The sequence below is a fragment of the Lissotriton helveticus genome, chromosome 8 (assembly GCF_964261635.1).
Source record: "Lissotriton helveticus chromosome 8, aLisHel1.1, whole genome shotgun sequence".
Lineage (NCBI taxonomy): Eukaryota > Metazoa > Chordata > Amphibia > Caudata > Salamandridae > Lissotriton > Lissotriton helveticus.
In genome coordinates, this window is record NC_136069.1 from 145041073 (window position 1) to 145062994 (window position 21922).

Genomic DNA, 21922 nt, shown 5'->3' on the forward strand with positions numbered 1-21922 from the left:
GGTTGGCCTGCAGTGGTTTCTTTATTGCCAAGGAAAGGAGAAGAAACTCTTAAGGAACTTTCATCATCGTGCAGAAAATTTCTCCAAGGGCTTGAATTTGAGCGTGCCTCCTGTCTGAAGTCTCAGGGATACAAAAGAATTCACCCTTTCTGTTTGCCTGCATCTGGAACTTGCTGTTCTAGCTGCTACAGAAGGACGTTGCAACACCCATGCCGGACTTTGCATCGAAGCCGTGACCACTGCTCCGACTTACAAAGTAGACTCGCCGCCAGCCGCCGAGCCACATCGACGCCAGTGAGCGACATCGTAACCTGCCATAAGCTGGGAGCGCTGCCCCGACTTATGACGTAGGCCCTACGCCTGCTGCTGTGTCGCATCGACTCCAAAGCAGACATAATCGCGGAGCCCACTCTCGATGCGGGTGGTCAAGAATTCATCGACATCGTACGGAACCGTGGTTTCAGCGCCATCGTAACGCTACCTCCTCTCCGGTAAGGAACCAACGCCTCCCCTGCTTTGCGCAAGCATCGAGGACCCGACGCATCGCCCCCCGAAGCAAGGTACTGACGCCCAGCTGCAACGACACCGCATCTCCCCGATGCAGTGAGCTGTCTTTGTTTTCACTTTTCCAAAGTACTGTTCTGTGTGGTTCTGTTTTGACTCTGGGCCCGACGCCGCGCACCTCGCAGTCGGCGCTGTACTTTGGGATTTTTTTGACCTTGACTTCGTGATAATACCTAGTTGGCGTTATCTGTTGCTAAAGACTGCTTTAAAGTGCATAACCTAGTTTTGAAATACCCCTACCATCTTGAAGTATCCATTTCGATTACAGTATTGTGGATTTTTATTGTTTTATGTTCAGTCTATATAAAGAATACTTATTTTTATAAAACCTGTGTCGTGTCCATCTGTAGTGTTTTCACTGTATTACTGTATATGTTCGCAAATGCTTTACACACTGCCTCTGAGATAAGCATGTCTGCTCGTGCCAAGCTACAAAGGGAGGATCACTGACTAAATATGGACAACAAAACTATAGAAAGGACAGAATATCGACACCAAATATCGAAGGTCACAATATCGACTCCCTATCTACAAACAGGTAAGTACAAAAACATTGAAGACAAAATATTGTTGTTTAAAATATAGTTTGTAAAGAATATCGAATTTTTTAAATATCTTAAAAGTAATATTGATTTAATTAAATAATCAATATAATTAAATAAAACATACTTAAAATTAATTACAAAATATTAAAATTAATAAATAATATATGTAATCTCTAAAAAAAAAGATTTACATCAGCGTTGGATAGCAGGAGGGTAAAATTTACTATTCCCACTCCAGTGAGTGCAAAATTAGGGAGACCATTGGATAGCAGGAGGGTAAAAATTACTATTCCCAGTCCACTGAGTGCAACAGTAGGGAAAGCGTTGGCTAGTGAGAGGGTAAAAATTACTATTCCCACGCCAGTGAGTGCAACTGTAGGGAAAAGGATTGGATAGCGTAGGGGTAAAAATTACTATCCCCACTCCAGTGAGTGCAACAGTAGGGAAAGCGTTGGATAGCGTAGGGGTGAAAATTACTATTCCCACTCCAGTGAGTGCAACAGTAGGTAAAGTAAAGTAAAGATTTAATTTTTAAATAACAATTAATTAATTATCAATACCAACAAAAAATTAATTAAAACAAATTATCAGTTACAACATATCTAATAATTAATTAATTATAAATACCAATAAATATTATTTATTAACAATTAATTACCCATTAATAATTAATTAACAACCAATTAATTTTCAATACCAAAAATGTAATAGGTAATAAAAAAAGCCAAGTAATAATTAACAATAAATTAATTATCAATACACAAAAATAATGTCAATAATTATTTAATTACAATTAAATTACTCCCCACCCTATTCCCCTATAAACCCACAACCCGCTCCGAATAACAAATGAATACAATTAACATAATTATCAATTAATCAAATAAAAAATAATTATCTATTAATAAAAACTAAATGCCAATTATTCATTAATTAACAAAAAATTAATCATCAATACCAATACATAAAAATTAATATTTACTTAATTTCAATTAAATTACTTCCAACCTTATTTCCCTATAAACCCACAACCCGCTACAGAACTAAAATGCAAAATGAAATAAAAAATAATTAATAATTCCTAAAAATTAATATACTATAATTAAATTACTATAATTAAATTACTACCGACTCTATTCCCCTATAAACCCACAACCCGCTTTGGAATTAAATGATGCAAAAATTAAAAACCATAACATTCGTTACTTTAAAAAAACATACATAACAAAAATAATATACACCTTGAACACATATACTAACATACAAAACACTTTAAAGAAATCGATATTATAAAAATTCGATATATTTTAATGCCTATATTATGTACTTCGATATTTTGACAGTCAATATTACTTACCTGCATTTCAATATTATTCACAACTATATTATGTCCATTCGATATTATGTCCATTCTATATTTAGAATTCGATATTCTGTCCATTCTATATTTTGAATTCGATATTGTGTCTAGTTACCACCAAGTAATAAAGAATCCACCTACACCAGTAAGCTTCATTTATCACTACCATTCTAAACACACCAACCATTGCAAAGCTACTCCTCTCAGATCAGGAATTACCACTTAAACATGTGTAAGGGGATTTCCAATGTTAGCCTTTGGAAGTAGCAGGCCTCACAGTAGTGAGAAACAAAATAGGACATGTCACACAATAAGGCATATGTCCTACCTTTTACCTACACAACACCCTGCCCATGAGACTACATAGGGCCTACCTTAGGGCAGACCTACATGTAGAAAAAGAGGAGTTTAAGGCTTAGCAAGTAGTCTTAAATGTGGCAGTAAACTATGCACGCAGGCCAGAGACAGGTTTGTAAGGTTACTTCTGTGGATGGAACAGGCAGCGCTGCAGGCCCACTAATAGCATTTAAAATATAGTACCTGTGTATTTGGGATACAACTGTATACAGGACTTATATGTAAATTAAATATGTCAAACAGGTGTGAACCAATCAAACCATTTTTAAAGGAGAGTACACATGCACTTTAGCACTGATTAGCAGATGTAAAGTGCCTAGAGTCTTAAAGCCAACAAAACGAGAGTCGGAAAACTAGGAGAAAGAAGGTCAAAAGTTTGGGGATAACCCTGCAAAAACAGCCTGGTCCAACAACTACGTTCAACCATCAACAGGAAATTGCAAAAATGTCTCTCATGCACTGTCTGAAAACTCCCGCATGTCATGGACTTTAGCTCTTTTCTTAGGAGATATCCCATTCAGGTCATCTGCCATAAGAGAATGCAAAAGGAGATGTCACCGGTTCTTTTTATTCAGCTTGGATAACGAAAGTATGTTTACTCCATTGTCAGAATAGCATAAAGTACTGCGTTTGCATAATTTTAGAATGAGTATAACATTTGCTGTCCTGACAGATAACACAATGCAACCATGTGTTATACAATATCAGGGTGGGTTTTCATTCATCTTTAGAGGGTCTTCACATCCTATGTCCATTATGGGTTTTAAAACCTTTTGAATATATATCTTTGACAGCCTCAGACGTTTTTATAGTTTGCATTTTGTTATTGGGCAGGGAGAAGAGTAGAAGTGCTTCCCATACAGCGCTCGGAATAAGGCCCACCACCCCCTCCAAAGCCCTGTCCCCTCTCAAACCCTGCCCCTCCTCTCACACAGTGAAACGTTTTTAGAAGTTGACTGGTCTGCATTTATGCAATCTGGTCCAAGGTGCCAGAATTTCACACAACTCACACAAATTAGTACATCATGGTAAACCAAAGTTCTTTTTCCTCAGGCACTAAAGTATGTTGGACCTGATTTCGCGTTTAACAGAAGGTTCAAAGTTTGCTTAATTGCCCTCTAATGATTCAGCTTACTGCAAGAACATATCATCCTGAAAGTGCCACAAGCTTTAAATAACATGTTTGCAATGCAGGAGGAAGTGCTCATGTCGCTTGTTTTCTATTTCCTCACAGACGATGTTACAAATTTACACGTTCACAGAACAGATCATTACAGAGAGAACAGGAGACTACTGAGGTAAGAGACATACTTTATTAATCAGTTCATGATGCTGCTTAAGAACTACTTTTCAACAAGCACATAAGGGCAAATTAAATTCTATCAGCAAGGAATACCTGTGGGGTTAGCAGTGTTTGATGGTCGTGAACAAGGGAGATTGATATAAGGTATAGTTATATAAAACAACTTTAAATACAATTATGATTTGTATCAAAGGAGACGTTGCGTTTATGATATATATTATGTGGCTTAAGTTGCTTCTTTCAACACCTTTCACCATGCCACAAAATGGAACAAAGCGGTGAAGGGGAAATTCTGATACCGAAATTCTGATTCACCCTCCAGAGCTCAGGTTCAAGCAGATGTGGCAGAGTCCACAGGAGCTACTTGCACATCCTGGAAGATTCACAGTGTTGGGACAAAGGAGAACAGCTGTGTGCTGACACAAAGTCCCAGAGGCATTCTCCCTCCCGCATTCCAGACATGGTGACCCCTGAGAGTAGGTTGCGAATCTATAGAATGGTCAGCACTCCACTTCCTTAAGCATGGCAAGCCAAGGATCCCATGCAAGGAGCACCACATGTTCATCCTCCATCATATCTGTTGGTTGGACGCATGGTAGCAGGATTTGCATTTTCTAGAACAGGAGGCACCATGGTCATCTTGCACACCCTCTAGCATTGCACCATCACTGATATCACTCAGAGCACCCCAGTGTGCCTGTGAGGAAGTGGGTTCTAGCTAGCCCTAATTACTTTCTAATTCAGCCTGGTGTTGGTGCACAGGTAGCCTATTGCAGATGGAACCTTTAATATATAAACACAATACGTTGATTATGACCTATACTGTTTACACAACCCTATAAATTATTTGAAAATTAGATTGTGTGAGTCTGTAATGCTTTACTGTAAGCCTGTAGTGGAAGGAGGTGGGAAAGACATCTGCATGGGCTAATTGACCCACACGTATGGACTAGCAAAGGAAGGCCCTTCACCAGTGTAACAATGAGAGACAGCCAGAACTCTCATATCATAAATATGTCTCCCCCTGAACTTTCCGATGGAAGGAACCAATTTGCTATGTAATTTAGGGAATGAGCTCATGACTCTAGAGTATCTGTGATTGACCTAGAGATCACCCCTGATACGCCTCCCTCCACCCAAATACAGTGCAGGGGAATGAATCAGGTGTGGAGGGATGATGTGGCATATTTAGATTGATCAGAGATGCCCACATTCTAGATTTGAACTCTCCACATCAACGTTGAAACCCCTACACGAGAGAATAACTGAAAACATTTCCTGTACCTGGGAGGCAAAAGAATACCATGTTGGAAGAAAGATGACTCCAAGTTTCTGACTCCTGCTGGAAAAAGTGGACTCCAGAACTCAAGGACTCTTGCTGGCACCCAGCGACTAGAACTGAGCTTCAGAGACCAAGTGGTTAGTCTCTTGTGTGCCTGCTTCAGGGGCATAAAAAGCTGAATGACTCTTGCCTGAAAAAGGGCCCTGTTGACAACTAAGGACTGGGCCTTAAAGGAGTGAGTCCTGGCTGGAGAGAGATCTGGTGTCTAGAGCCTCTTCTGAAGAGCGAGGACCTGAAAGACATAAAAGGATGAACTTTCACTGTAGTTTCTAGCAGTTGGCAGAAAGTAGAGCCTAGTAATATTTTACACTGCCAAAGGACCAGGCTAGGTGCTGCTGCTTCCCCAGGGAGGTCTTTCCCAAGGAGAGCAAATAAACTAGGTTCATCCTACTCAGAAATCTTCACCGCACTGAAAGCAGGTTTACCAGGACCTCCTTGTAAAGGTTTGCAGCCTTGTGTAGCCTTGCTGAGGTACAGCTTCTAGCCTTGCCCTGCTGGAGGATTTTGAGAAAAGTCCAAAGATTAAATCTGTGACTGGAATGATCGGCTTAGTGTATCTGACCTTGCTATATTGCGGTTGGGCTGAACTCACACCTACTTTGTGGTGAATTACGAACTGTGGTACGTTGTGGACTTATTTGGCGTAAGCCAGTTGATTATACATAGGTATTTACTTTAGCTGTTAAATTTCCGTAACCTGAACACATGACCATGAGTAACAGTAGCTAGGATAAAAGGACAGTTAGGGTGGATTCATACACATTTCTTAAACAGGGGTGAATCCTGGTGCCACTATTGTTCCCTTTAAACCAGGGTGAGTTCTGGTGTTACTACTGTTCTCTTTGTTTATATATGGCCTGCCTTTGTCTTTAATGAAATGTACCTATAACCTCCCACTAATAAATTGTGCACCAGTAAATTCTCTACTTTATGCACATGACCTGGTTATCTCGAATCACACTCTCATCAGTTTACAAAAAAACTACCTGCATTGGAAAATGACAGTAAAACAAACAAAGTGATTATTAATGCAACGAAAACCAAGGTTATGCTGTAAGGGAAAAAACAACCATATTTTACATGGAGCTTTTTTATGCAAAACTGAGTAGGTTTAATTCTATAAATACTTTAGGGAGCTAATTGATTTCACTACCCGCTTAGCAAAGCAAGCGTAACTACGCTTGCTATGCTAAGCAAACGCATTTAAAGTGCAGGTAATCTTGCTGGACCTTTGTAGATTTTACCACCAATATGGAGTTACTTCAGTTTTACCATTTTTGAGTTATATTTGGCAAAAAGTGTTCCTACTGTCACGTATGGCAAATCGGCATTCTTTTTAGGCCCGCCACCAGATTTGACAAAATATGTGAAATCCAATGCCTGTTGAATTGTCTTAAACATGCCAGGTATGGTTGGTGTTAAAGCTCTGCCTCTCAAATTTGGATAGAGTTCCTTATCTATTTTAGTAGAAGAGACCACAATTAAATGTATTGATACTTTTTTGCAACATGCCAGTTTGTGGCTAAAGACTGTTTTTATAAACTTAGTAAAGTGAGATATTATTTGCAAAGAATACAAGAATCAGATTAACTACATTATGTTCCAAGTTTGGCGTTTCAGTTGGATACAAGCACATTTTAAAAGGGAACCCAGTAATAGTTTTAAAAGGTCTGCTCAAACTAAATGCAAACAATTCTCTTTTAAATCAAGATTTACTAATTACCTCATCGCACCCCACGCCATCGCCTCCATGGACTACATACTCATCAGAGACCTCAACTTCCACCTCAACAACCTCAGCAATTCCAAATCTGCCACCCTCCTGGACAACCTCACCAACCTCAGACTAAAACAACTCGCCACCACCCCCACACACAAGGGAGGACACACCCTCAACCCCATCTTCGCAGGAGGAAACTTGCAGTTCAGCTACACCATGCAAACACCATGGATGGACTACCACTGTGTACACTTCCACGTCGACAAGCCCACAGCACCCAAACCTGCGCTCCACACACCATGAAGAAACTGGAACAAAATCACTGAGGAGCAGCTCAACTCCACCCTCAACCGTGATGTCCCCGCCACCCTGACCAACGCCAACCTTGCAGCCAAAGAACTCCACAGATGGATCGTCAACTGCGCAGACGAGCTTGTGCCCCTGCGTAACTCCAACAGACAACGCCCCAGGAAGGCCACCTGGTTCATCGACGATCTCCAGGAATTCAACAGCATCTGCAGACTTCTCTAGAACAACTGGAGAAACAACAAATCCTCAAAAGACCGTACCTCCTAAAACAACACCATGATAGGCTACCACCAGAGCATAAAATCCACCCAAAAGGACCTTCATCCAGGACAAGATCCTCGCCAACACAAGAAACTCCAAGGAACTCTTCAGCATCATCCAGGAAGACACCCCTGCACCCAATGCGCCATGGCCCAGCTGACAGTGTACAGCCAACCCCCAGCATCCCAAGTTACCTCTCAAGTGGTGGTCGCACTCAGGAGACCTTCGTCCCCGAGCCTGCAGTATGAGTGCAAACCGGAGACTCCCTATTGGAAGTAACAGGGCACCTGATGACAAACCAGCATCCTGTACCAGGCCACCCTAGTGCCACTGAGGGTGTAACAAAAGTGCATCCTTTATCCTGGGGTACCCCTGAGTCTAACCCAAGAAACACAACTCTCACAAAAAGTACTTACCTGTTAACCGATAACACTATTTCCTCCCATAGGATAACATTGACTGTTTTCTGTGAAAAGGTTTCTAAGTGTGGAATTGGAAAATCAATAAAATGCCTCTGAAACTATAACCAAATACCCATAATCGTTTTAGTTACCTGTTTACTGTGTAAGAAAGGTAATCTGTAAAGTAATCTACTTGACATCCTATTGAAAAGCCAAAACAAAGAATATGTACAATATTCAAAGGAATTGCATTAACCATGATTCCACTCTAATCTTGTTATGTTATGTTATGTTATGTTATGTTATGCTACTCCCAAAAGTGTCCTGGCGCTAAGAGCAACAGGTAAACCAAGTTTTGGAATGTTGAAACCGCATTCAGTTATCTTGAATTCGCCTGAGGTAAATGGGGTGGTTGGTGCACCGGAGTAGTACTCCCGGTGCTAGGAGTTAAATAGTAAATCACAAATGAGCCCTGTTTCCCACGGGAGCAGAGTCTCTCCAGTGCACTCGAGGAGAACGAAGTTCTTTAAATGATATGTTCACAATATTTTGATTGGTAATTTCAAAGTTCCTTTTTATTCCTTTTTAATTGTAGTAATTTCACATTATTTCATCATAATGTCATGTTACTTGTTATTTTTTGCCCAGTGCATTTCGGACATTGCCCTTCATCAGGGGACTAAATGTCTGAAAACAACCATAGTAAAACATAGAATTAGATTGTACATATGATTTGGTACATTTTCATTTTAATGACTGACGAACATTCGAGCTGATTACTGAGTAAACTTGTGGTTTGAGACTGGTTTGATTGGGAAATTTCAAAACGAAAGCGTGAATTGAAAGTTAAAGAAAGAGACCTACTCGTTCAAACAATAATGAATTGGTGCTCGTGTGAAAGTAAAAAGTACATGTGTTTACATGCGCCAAAAACGAAAACGAAAACATGGAATGGAAGTCAGTGAAAGAGACCTGATTGTTCGAAAGATAATGAATGCGTGCTCGTGTTGAAGTCAAAAGTACCAGTGTTCACATGCACCAAAAAGCGTGCCTGTTTCGTTAAATACACATGTTGACGGAAGAGAAGTACACCCAGTGATTTAAAAGCGCTCGTTCTTGTGAGGTTTCAAGTCTGACCTGGTCGGACACAATGGTGTACATCGCGTGTCGAAAGAATCAACTAGGTATCACCTGGAACAAATAAAGTTTGTCAAATGACTAGCGTGATACGAGAGCTGCATTGCCTCGTACTACTGTGAGCCTACTTGTACGCTTACCGGGTAATGTCGGACGTGTTCCGAATAATGGTGCGATGGATTGTGCTCGGGAAGTCAATGCCAGAGTTATCTTGGTCAAAGATTTCCTGACGTGATGTCTGATAGGTTTCCAAAAGGTCACGTGACCGGGCCAGAAGAACAAACCGTTCTGATAGGTGCAAACTGAGTTAAGTGATGACGCACCCCTGCTATGTTTTTTACAAAATGAACTTTATGCAAACGCTGTTTCAAAGGACAACGAAGTGCTAAATGGATTAAATAAAATGGTGTGTGGCGAATCGAAGATGTAAAGAAGGTGAATAATACATGAGAGTTGTGATGGAATACGGTATAAATAACGAAAAAAACGTGATAACAAAAAAAAACGTACCGGTAATAACGAAAAAACGTGATGAAATTGAATGTTATACATATAAATGATCAAATCCTAATTAAGTCAAAAAGAAAAAAGGCATAATAATCGGATGTATGACGTTAAAACGCATACTTTTACAACGCATACTGTTACAACGAGACTTTTACAACGCAAATACTATTACAACGCATGTATTTACAACGCATGTTTTTACAACGCAGGTACCTTTACAACGCATACCATTACAACGTAAGTATTGGTAAGTATATATAATTTTTTTAATTGTAAATTATTTAAAATTAATATAATTTAATGTAATTGTATTTAATTTAATTTAATTTCATTTAATTAATTTAATTTAAATTTAATTTTATTTTATTTTTACCCTCTACCCCTGTACCCCAAAAACCCAAAACTGACCCTGAACCCAAAAAATACCCCTTTACCCAAAAACTGAAAACTGACCCTGAACCCTAAAAATACCCCTTTACCCAAAAACCCAAAACTGACCCTGAACCCTAAAAATACCCCTTTACCCAAAAACTGAAAACTGACCCTGAACCCTAAAAATACCCCTTTACCCAAAAACCCAAAACTGACCCTGAACCCAAAAAATACCCCTTTACCCAAAAACTGAAAACTGACCCTAAACCCTAAAAATACCCCTTTACCCAAAAACTGAAAACTGACCCTGAACCCTAAAAATACCCCTTTACCCAAAAACCCAAAACTGACCCTGAACCCTAAAAATACCCCTTTACCCAAAAACTGAAAACTGACCCTGAACCCTAAAAATACCCCTTTACCCAAAAACCCAAAACTGACCCTGAACCCTAAAAATACCCCTTTACACAAAAACTGAAAACTGACCCTGAACCCTAAAAATACCCCTTTACCCAAAAACCCAAAACTGACCCTGAACCCTAAAAATACCCCTTTACCCAAAAACCCAAAACTGACCCTGAACCCTAAAAATACCCCTTTACCCAAAAACCCAAAACTGACCCTCAACCCTAAAAATACCCCTTTACCCAAAAACCCAAAACTGACCCTGAATCCTAAAAATACCCCTTTACCCAAAAACCCAAAACTGACCCTGAACCCTAAAAATACCCCTTTACCCAAAAACCCAAAACTGACCCTGAACCCTAAAAATACCCCTTTACCAAAAAACCCAAAACTGACCCTGAACCCTAAAAATACCCCTTTAAAAAAAAACTAACGTATAACATTTTAAATATAATTATATACTTACCAATACTTACTTTGTAATGGTATGCGTTGTAAAGGTACCTGCGTTGTAAAAACATGCGTTGTAAATAAATGCGTTGTAATAGTATTTGCGTTGTAAAAGTTCCGTTGTAATGGTAGTGCGTTGTAAAAAATGCGTTGTAACGGGTGTATACCATAATAATCATGTGGTGATTAAACACTACTGACGTATATTTAACAAGGACCCCCTGAAGACATAGATACTATAGTTCCTAGGTCAGGGAAAAGATATCATTTGACAAAAAACAACCTAGGCAACCAATACTTTGAACATAATTTGATGTAGAAGGACAAATGGCTACAATATACTATAAAATCAGTGTTTTATTATGGAATTAAAAATACGACAACCAATAACATAATACAGTTCTTAAGTCATAAAAATTAATCCCAGAATGACAAAATTAAAATTCATACATAGTGCATTACACATGGAGATTACTATACAAAACTCTGTACAAAAAGGGGAATTAAAAAAATGGCAAATAATTAACACAAAAATTGTCAAATGGCGAATAAGTGGCACAATAATTCTCTACGCGCGTTTCGGCGACCAGCGCCTTCTTCTGGAGTTGCCACGTGAATTTCTAAAGGATAAGAAAAGCCATACAAGAAAAATACAATTACTCATTGTAAATATGACATAATATATAAATAAATTCATAATGTCAATAATTTTAGTTCAGCTGTCACTTGAAGCCTTCTATAATCACATTAATCATAAAGCTGTACAGATGATTAGATTATTTATCCTGTTCATTTCCTTACAATATCTAACCTTTCAAGGGGGGCAGTAGGATACGAGGTCAGTGGATATAGAAAGACTGTCACGAATTGACAATACGGGAGCAGGGTTGGGCAAGGGGGTTATGGAGTGGGGGGGGAAAGGGGGAGCGGGGGGAAAGCAATTTTGAGGGATTATGACTCAATTTGCTAATGATAGTTTCTGTACAATTGACTGATATACCTTATACACACTGTTATAGTAAAGGCGTGATATGGTAATTTTAATTTTGACTTCTTAACAGGAGCTAGCTATTTTCTTTCCTTATATGTAATCAATACTTACAAGTAGCACTGAAACTGAGGCCCGTACACTGTAGTCTGTATTTCTTGTACAAGGTCTCCTTTTGGAGGACAGACGTTGCAGGAGCTTATGTTATAGCTTAAAACAAAAAAATATAATAATATATATTATTTATCTTTTGTAACAGGCGCTCATTTCTCTCACTAGGTTTTGAGAATAGGTGGTTTACTTATTCATTTTTACCTATTAGGACAAAACTTGTGGATTTACTTCCTGCCCACTACACTTTTTTTCTGGATAGTGTGTAGTTGATCGTGTAGACTTAATCGATAAAGTCTTCCGATTCCTTTATGTTTTAGGGTCCTGTAATGCAGGTCATATATTTAAGATTTATGGGCAAGATGTAACTGCTATTCTTGATTTTCTTTAGACTCTCTTTTTTACGTATTCTTGAGGTAGCCCAACAAGTTTAAAAGATAATAGCTTCCCTTATCCTGTCTTATGGACTAGAAAACATTTTTTAGCATTAGAGCTAATGAGACTACTACAACTTCTTCTTATACCTTTTTCGTTTCGCATACATTCTTAACGATTAATTGTATTCTTTTCTACATATTACCCTTACCTAGTAGCTGTTAATATGGCATGGATAGCATCTCAGAAATGATGGTCAGAAATGCAGTCGCGGTGTATTTTCTTATATGGGGACAAAATGAAGTGGTTCCTCCTCTGTTGATAAAGAGATGAAAGGCGTCAGATATCTATTACTCTTATTATAGGTTCTTAAGGTCAAATGGTTACCACCTTCGCTTTCCTTACCAAGATTGTAATTCCAGTTTCTTATTTGGAACTAATGCGGTCTTTAAAATCACGATATGATATATTAAAAAAGAGGGGTTTTTTTTGGTTGGTCCGGCTGGTATTACAAGTAATTTCCAGTCTGAAAATAGAAAACGTAAGGGATGAAATATCTATATTTTTTTTAAATATTAAAAAACTTCTCTTATTTTCTTTCCTTAATAATTAAGGGGGACGGAATTGCCAACATTCTTACCCGAAAAAAATGGGACTCCTCACTCAACCCTCATTGAAGAAAGTTATCTCGGATTCAGAGATTTTGAACACGAGGCGATAATATTAAAAGATCTCCCTGCCTGTAAAACATAAGGAGTGGATTGACTAGAAGCATAAAGTTATGATCTCACAGCAATCTGTTCAGCGAGCAAGTGACTTCTTGTCGTTCTTACCCGAAGATAATCGGCAGGGCTCTGTAATTCCGCCGACAGGATGCGAAGGATGGCGTCTCGACCGGGAGTTCTGATGAGTAATTGTGTGTTCCCGTGGTCGCGTTTAAATACCGTTACTGACGGGTCAAATTGCCTCCATCTGTGTAAGTTTTTGTTTTGCCGCTAGTAACAAAGATAGTACTACTCTTCTCATTCTGGTGTTAACGGGTCAAAAACGGACTTCCGTACTGATCTGCAGGGACATTGTAACTTCCTCATTAGGGTAGTAGCGAGTAAGAAGGGACTATCGTTTTGTCATTTCCTATATGGATTATTCTTTATGCTGTTGAAATTGAAGATAAGACCCCAAAATATTTATAAAATGGCTGCAATAACCATATACACCCGAATGATATATCCTTTAAGGGCTAGAAATTGTAACAGCCAAATGTACCCATCACAATTATTTTTGTGACTAGAATTGTGGTATAGACAAATAAGGGGCAAAATTATGTTACTTACTACGATAAAAAACGTTCATATGTGGATCATTTAAATATACAGTGTATACATACAACTATTGTATCGGTATATCGTACCAACATGGTATAGACAAATAAGGGGCAAAATTATGTTACTTACTACGATAAAAAACTTTCATATGTGGATCATTTAAATATGCAGTGTATACATACAACTATTGTATCGGTATATCATACAAACATGTATGTATCTCTGTGTATTTCAACAAATCGTAAGGTTAAACACTACTACAATCCAGTGTCATAATTACAAGTAGCAGCTGTACTCTAAACGTTAGTTTAAACCTTTCGGTTGTATTGATGACAACGGGTGTATCCAGAGGAGTTCTCTCCTAAGTAGATGTTATGTCTTGTCTCTTCCTGGTAATATGGGTACCATTTCCAGGATACAAAATCTTAGCTGACTGAGATTGTGATTATGTTCATTGAAGTGGATGGCCACTGTAGATTTCAAAGATTTCAATCGAATGTTACTTTTGTGTTCAAAAAGTCTGGTTTTTATTTTTCTTGCTGTTTTTCCCACATATGCAAGGCCACATGGGCATTTCAGCATGTATACTAAATTCATGCTATCACACGTTCCGTTGACGTTTAATTTGATGTTGGTTCCTTTTGTTGGATGTGTAATTTCATTCCCTTTAATAATGGCGTTGCAATTTCCACAATTGTGGCAGGGTAATGTTCCTTTATACACTTTAGTTGAAGTGTCATTTTTTTGATTGAGTAATTCTTTGATGTTTTTGGTTCTTTGGTAAGCAAAACGAGGATTGCTGGTGAATAGTCCCTTGAAATCTTCTTCTAAGGCTAATAATGGCCAATGTTTTAAGATCGCTTTTTTGATATGGTGACTGCGTGTAGAGTATTTTGATACAAACACAGCTCTTGGTTCGTCCTTTGTCTGTGATGGTTTGAGCAATTGTTCTCTAGTTAATCCTTGTACTCTGTCAACGGCTTCAACCAGTGTGGTTTCAGGATACTTTTGATCATGAAATTTTTGTAGGGTGATAGTCTTATGATGTTCATACGCATCTTGTGTGGAAGCAACCCTTTTAACACAGAGTAATTGAGAGAATGGTAAGTGTTTTTTGAGTGAAGGAGGATGAAAACTGTGAAAATGGAGTAGGTTGTTTCTGTCCGTTTCTTTGTGATATACACTGGTTTCTAATGTGCTGTCGTGTTTGGTCACAAGAACATCCAGAAAGGATACCTGCGTCTTGCTTATGTTGGATGTAAATTGGATGCGTTCATTGACTTCATTCAAGTTGTGAATTGCTGTTTGTAATTCGAGATCTGATCCTTTCCATAAAACGAAGATGTCTATGTATCTCTTATATAGGATGATTTTCAGACATTTAGTCCCCTGATGAAGGGCAATGCCCGAAATGCATTGGGCAAAAAATAACAAGTAACATGACATTATGATGAAATAATGTGAATTTACTACAATTAAAAAGGAATAAAAAGGAACTTTGAAATTACCAATCAAAATATTGTAAACATATCATTTAAAGAACTTTGTTCTCCTCGAGTGCACTGGAGGGACTCTGCTCCCGCGGGAAACAGGGCTCATTTGTGATTTGCTAAGAGCAACAGACCACATAACAGCAAACCAATGTATATATACAACTGCAATTCAAATTGTATTATTACTTCAAAGTATAAATCACTTACCTGTGCCAGGCTTGCTTGGGTCTAGGAAATAAAATAACTAATCCATACATTACAACCCCCACCCTGCCCCTCCCCCTCCCTACGTCACCACCCTGCAGTTACACCTACTACCAGCCGTGGCTGTGCAGGTAGCCCCTAGGTCTTTTATCAAGGCTTTCGAAGCTTCATAGATAACGTCAGAGAATGGGCCTTATCTTCAGCCACAGCGGTGTAGGGAATAGGTGCCTCCCCATTGTCTATCAAGAGCTATGTCGCCTGTTCCCCTGATGGTGAAATGCAGTCGCCCTGTGGCTGGGTGAAATTTATCAGTATATATTAGACTGAAGAAATATGTTTGAACGCATTTCTTCCAGCCACGGCCGCTAGTAGGTGTAACTGCAGGGTGGTGACGTAGGGAGGGGGAGGGGCAGGGTGGGGGGTTGTAATGTATGGATTACGGACTTTAACAGGTAAGTAAACATATAAATAAATAAAACGAATTGCGTTGTGTGCACTGCATCACCAAATGCGATGCAGTGCGTGCAAACGAAATTCGTTTTATTTATTTATATGTTTACTTACCTGTTAAAGTCCGTAATCCATACATTATAACTTCCCACCCTGCCCCTCCCCTCCCTACGTTACCGCCCTGCAATTACACCTACTACCGGCCGTGGTTGATTTCTTTCAAATTGTGTCTTTTTTTTTATTTAAACATCTTTTTGGGGAAATGCATCCTGTTTTTTTACTATACGAGCTCAAGTTCTTTTAGGTCTGCTGTTAGACAGAACGTTTAGATTTTTCTAAAATTATATATGAAAGTGTATTTGTTTTATAGTGGCTTCCTGCTATCCCTGTTCATCCCTTGGTCCTGTTCTTTCACAAAGAGCACATCGGCACACAAAGGGCCTAGTTTACAAAGGTTAACTTACACTTTTGTGTAAATTTACGATTTTTTGCAGGCTACAAAGCAGTTTTAAGAGTAGCATCTGTACGAGTGCGGAGTCTTCACACATAAAACGGCAAGAAGTCATAAAGACACTACTTATACATTTGCTTTGTGAATTGCACTAAATTGTAAACTTACACAAAAGTGCCCAAATCGGGCCCAAAGTAGTTACCTTCAGTTCTAGGGACTACTATGGCAATGTATGCTTTTGAGACCAAACTTTTTCTTTTGCATTTAAGCAATGCGTTTATGTTATTTTTATGTTATTTTGTATTTGCCATTTCAAATAACACTTGATACATTTATTTCAATGGTCTTCCTTCTGCACCAATACAATTCACTGCTACCGAATATACACTCTTTTGTTATTTCACTGGGAGGATGGGGGAGGATTATATTTTCCACATATTTTTTCATATATTTGTCTCTAGTCTCACCAACTGTAGAAAGCCAGAAGCTCTGTATTTGACAGTTATTAAAAAAAAAAACTTGTCTCATAAGATCAACACTAAAATCAAAGGGCTAGATGCGCCCAAGAGCAGAATTCAAGGGAAATTTCTGAAAAGTTGCTTGACCTTTAAATTTACAAGCAATAAATATAAAATATCATAAGACTATTTGGTCTGAGTTATAAAGCAAGAAAACAGCAACTAGTAGGAACTCAAGTGCCCCAGGATGCCTGGCATAGTTTCGGCAGAGACTCACCAGCATGCAAGGATTTCTGTGATGGCTTCTATCAGAGACTCAACAAAGTCCTAGGATTTTGTGATATTCCAGCGACATTTTGAAAAAATAAAAATGAGCATAAAGCTGACATGAGGCATGATGCATGAGGCCAAATCAGGCTATTTAATCCTGTCAACATAAATGAGCTGACAAGGTGGGAAGAAGGATACATTCTCAGCATTGCCCAAATTAGAATTGACGGAAGTTGCAGCTCTGATTCTGAAACATTTGTTTTCACTGCCAGCCTTTGAAACTCTCCCCTGCGGTGTGAGGCTTTTCCAGGACCAGGATTCTATTAGGCAGCTATATGATCTATAAAACTTGAATTAAATGCTTCATTCATTCATTCGATGCTGTGTGATATGACACATTAGATTAGTTACAACAAAAGTCTGCATTATCCAGAACCCAATTGACAGATACTCTTGCTTTAAAGAAACTTGGGTCAGAATGTCCTAACACCTTACGATTTACAAATGAAGAGTGTCCAAGCTATGTGCAAATTTGGTCCCACCAGCTCTCTAGGTGACCTGGTGAAATCTGATCAAATCTACTAAGGAATTTCGTGCCTCATTATTGCTTTGTCTTCTGTAAATTTTGCGATAAAACATAATATTCTTCTTATACTGACATTTGTTCTTCTGAATTTCTCTAGGTTGAAGAAGTGGAGCCTTATGCAAGCTACATGCAGAAAGTGAACACAATTTACTGTTCAATTTCAGAGCTGGCCGCCTGAGTGGATTCAAAGTTGCATCGAAAAGAGCCCCTGCCGCGATCCCAGCCAGGAGAGCACATACATGCAGCGAGTGCTCTACATCTTCTGAATGGATGTGTTTTTGGGACATTACTCTTTTAAAAGTGCCAAAACCCACAGCAGAGAACCTCCACTTGTTGTGTAATGTGGTAATTTGGGGAATCAATTCTTACTACTACATTCTATAGCCATGAACATTTTAAGGATTGGCTACTAAGAGACAATGTAGCAGCAATGTTTTGTGCATATTGTATGTTTGGTATTTGCAGCATTGAGACCCTAGTGGTACAATAGAAAAAAGACTACTGTGAATAAGGCTTGAATGACGTCATCAGAACACAAGCATCCATAATACCTGGGACACTGGCTGATTGTTGTAGCTAGACTAATCAACCCTTGCTAATCGCTATCTTCATACGAAGACCAGCCATTCTGAGCCAAAACCAGCTTCCCATGTGTGCCGAGGGACATCAGTCAATGGGCATGAACTGCCTACCAATGTCAAACATAACACACAAGCCCCTAGTATGTATTGCATGTACACGCAAGGACAGAACATCCAATTCCACCCCAAACATTAAGTGAGCTAGAACTTCTGTAAGAGCATGCTACAGGGTGTTTAATATCCATTTATCATGTGCCAGTCACTTAACAGGGGCAATAGGAGGGACACGCACGCAGTGAACAAATAGAGACTGCAGACATAGGAAGCAATACTTGCTTAGTATTTGTGCATGTGAAAAAGTATCATTTCTGTACTCTGTTGCAGGACACATTTAGGAATTTGTATTTAACTATTGGGCCCGGCATGCTTAATTTGACATTCAAGAATTTCTCTCTAGTGAGACCTTTTGATAATTCAAACCACATGCAGTGAGATTATTTGAGACGTCCAAGACACTGCAGATTTTCTCTTTCAAACTGGAGGTGTGCCCAGTATGTGCCCATTGCAAGTCCCACCTTCCTTATTCCAGAAGAGTGTCTTGTGCGTGACAGCTGAACTAACTAATCAATATTCCTCTTGATTGGTTTCTATGTAGGAGTGGTTATGGAATATGTCACTCAACAAGGTTTTGTGGGTATGTGTCATTTCTCATTAGCTTCAGGGTGGTGTTAGTCTTGCACTTTAATACTCAAGCTACGTATGATGATAACCTGTCTGATTAGATACCTTGCACTTTATGATGCCCACCATAGTGCTTGCTCAAGGGGACTCTATGGGCCTGATTAATAGTTTAGTTCTTTATCACAAATATGACGAATATCACATACTCCTCAGTATGAGTGCATTATATCCTATGGCACTTGTAATGAGGCAGTTTCTGATGGAGTAACCCTTCAGGCCCTAAGGTTCCAAGTGTTGCACTGAGTACACGTTGATTTAAGACTTCCGGGACATCTTTGAGACAGAATCTTTTCAAATGCCTGCAGGAGTGGATAATATTTTAGTCTTAGCTTTAAGTAAAGCTCTCTGTCTAACAAATATTAAGACCTATTTTATTGTGTAAGGCCCAGCTCTGCAAATGTACTCCTGCTCATTGTTCAGTTGCTGATGCACAAACATTGGATCAGTGTCTATATTCTGAGATCAATAGTCTAGTTACTTTGTCATAAGAGATCATGTTCTGGTGTAGTAATTTTTACTATGTAGTTTTGTGTTTCTTTGCTTAATACTGTTCTTTATCGCAGCTTTTATTAGCAGGAGCAACATGTAGGAAATAGTCCATCATTGATTTGATATTATTCACTAGACTAGCTAATGCCATACACTACCTTCAACCCAGGATACTGATTTTCTTCACTCTTAATCGAGTGACAAGTATGCCAATTACAAAATGGAATATGAATGCCCTTTGGGTTCATAAGATGAAAGCGATCAAAAGTGCATCAGCACTCCCCAGATAATGTGAGAAGTCTCTCGAGTTAGAAACTACATACTTCTGCCTATGGTTATCAAAACGTTTAAGTTTATGAAGTAAAAATATCACATCTTGAAAATGAGCCAGGCAACCGGTCAGAACCACTAGAAGCCTTTCCATTTTTCAGAATGAAAATTAGTGTGTTGAATTAATTACAACATATGACTTAGGTGTAATAAACTGTCTTGCCCTGTATTTGGTTATGCTGTCCCAGAATTCTATTCGTAAGCATTTCTCCAGGTCCTGCTGCTTACAACTACTTAACTTGACCACTTTCTAACTCTGATGCCTACTTCATGATTTCTTCATCCGAGATTTGCTGGGAGCTCTATTGCATTCTTGCACAGTGGCATCACAATTTAACATATAGTATCCATCCATATGTTTTATCATTGTCTTCAGTGGTGTAATGGTGCTCATATTTTAAAAGAATCTGAAAAGGACGGTAGGAAACGTGATTGAGTAGAATTATCATTTTAGTCTTATGACTCTAACAGGGACCACAAGAAATATTTTTACTACTAATGAAGTGTTTATCTGACCTTCTTAATTTTTACATTTAGCAGACATGATCTGGGTGGGGTCTACAAAGCAGTCATTCAAAAATAGCATTGATTTACAAAGCTATCACATATTCAATCTGGAGAGAGAGCACTGTACCTCCTCTAAAATATTAAATGCTACCTGAATGTAGCTTAAAGCCCAACAATACTGCTTGCTGTTTATGAACCTGTTTAAAAGGAGCATTTGTGAACTTTAGGGTGTGCTACTATAAAGTGAACCAGTGCAACTTAAAGTGTACTTTTGGTGGAATGCTACTTCAATGAAGTGACTTCAGTGACAAGACAAGCAAATAAAGTTAATTTATGGTCATTTTAAGAGGTTTATTACACGAGTAAGAAAATGTGTAAGACTTGTTTTATTTTAAACAGTATTGCTGTTACTTTAGTTATGCGTTCTTGTATCCACTATAATACACATGGAAGGAAGAAAATTACTTTTATTGCTGATGATACGTGTATGAAATACATTTTGACTGCTTCAAGTTCATAGACAAACAATTATACGAGCAAATCGGAATTTATTGGATATCACAATTTTCCTTGGTTTACTTCCCTACAGAACAAATGTCAAGACACATACTTACTTTTTTACAGAAGGAAACCATTCTCCTCGTGTTTTTTATTCTGGAGTGAAGTTGTTTGAAACATATGTGTAGCATACACTAGTCAATTAAGAGTCCGGCTACATAATTTATGTGGATATAAACATTTTGCGTTGCCAATAAATTATTAAATGAAGACACAGCAAAATATCAAATTCATCCTCCTAAATGCTATAAAAATCAGTTGCATTGATTAAAAAAAAAACAGCAATGGTTTAGTGGACTTATTCAATGAAAACATAGTGAATACCCAGATAATCACTTTGTCCTGTTCAACAATAAATGTAATAAGCATTTTCAATACAATAGGTCTCGCATTTGTGGGAGTTTAAGCAGATTTATCTGCTTTGATAAGTAACACAAAAATAAAAGGCATTGTCATTTACGATCCCAGTAGCTTCAACTCTTGTAAAAGCGAGACCTCCGACACCATTGTCCCGGGCTCCTTGGAAAGTGAAATGATGCATGGCACGCTGAATGTTGCAGGATAGCATGTCGTGCCTGTAGTAATGAATTATATTGGTGTGGGAGAGGTGCACAGCCCAAAAAGATTCAATTTGAAAGTAATTTTGTAGGCAGGCCGGGTGCTCCTACAGGTAATACAGCCGTCCTGCTGTATTGTTAGTAGACTAGAAGTAGTGCGCACTTACACTGTGTGCGCATCCCTGTGTATGGGCACACCATAGGTTCTACGACGAAGAATCGAATTGTTTGTTATTTACTGTTCTTTTATTTCATCATTTGTTTTTAAATCTTTAAATCTTTAGTTCATATCTGATTCATTACAGTTTCTTTAAACATTTCCTTTGATAATCATATTCAGAATATTTTCAACCGCTCCGATGCATTTCGGGCTCCACGGCCCTTTATCCAGGAGCACTATAGGCAAAAGTAAACA

General features: G+C 38.5%; 1 protein-coding gene across 1 annotated transcript in view; it reads left to right on the plus strand.

The window, feature by feature from the left end:
* Positions 1-20763, plus strand: part of LOC144772437 (cell surface glycoprotein CD200 receptor 1-A-like) — a 369215-nt gene extending 348452 nt beyond the window's left edge. The window contains exons 5-6 of the mRNA XM_078656756.1: positions 4061-4124; positions 17842-20763. Coding sequence (XP_078512882.1) covers positions 4061-4124; positions 17842-17922 — 145 coding nt within the window. The 3' untranslated portion in view covers positions 17923-20763. The remainder of the gene's footprint in view (positions 1-4060; positions 4125-17841) is intronic.
* The last annotated feature ends 1159 nt before the right edge of the window (positions 20764-21922 follow it).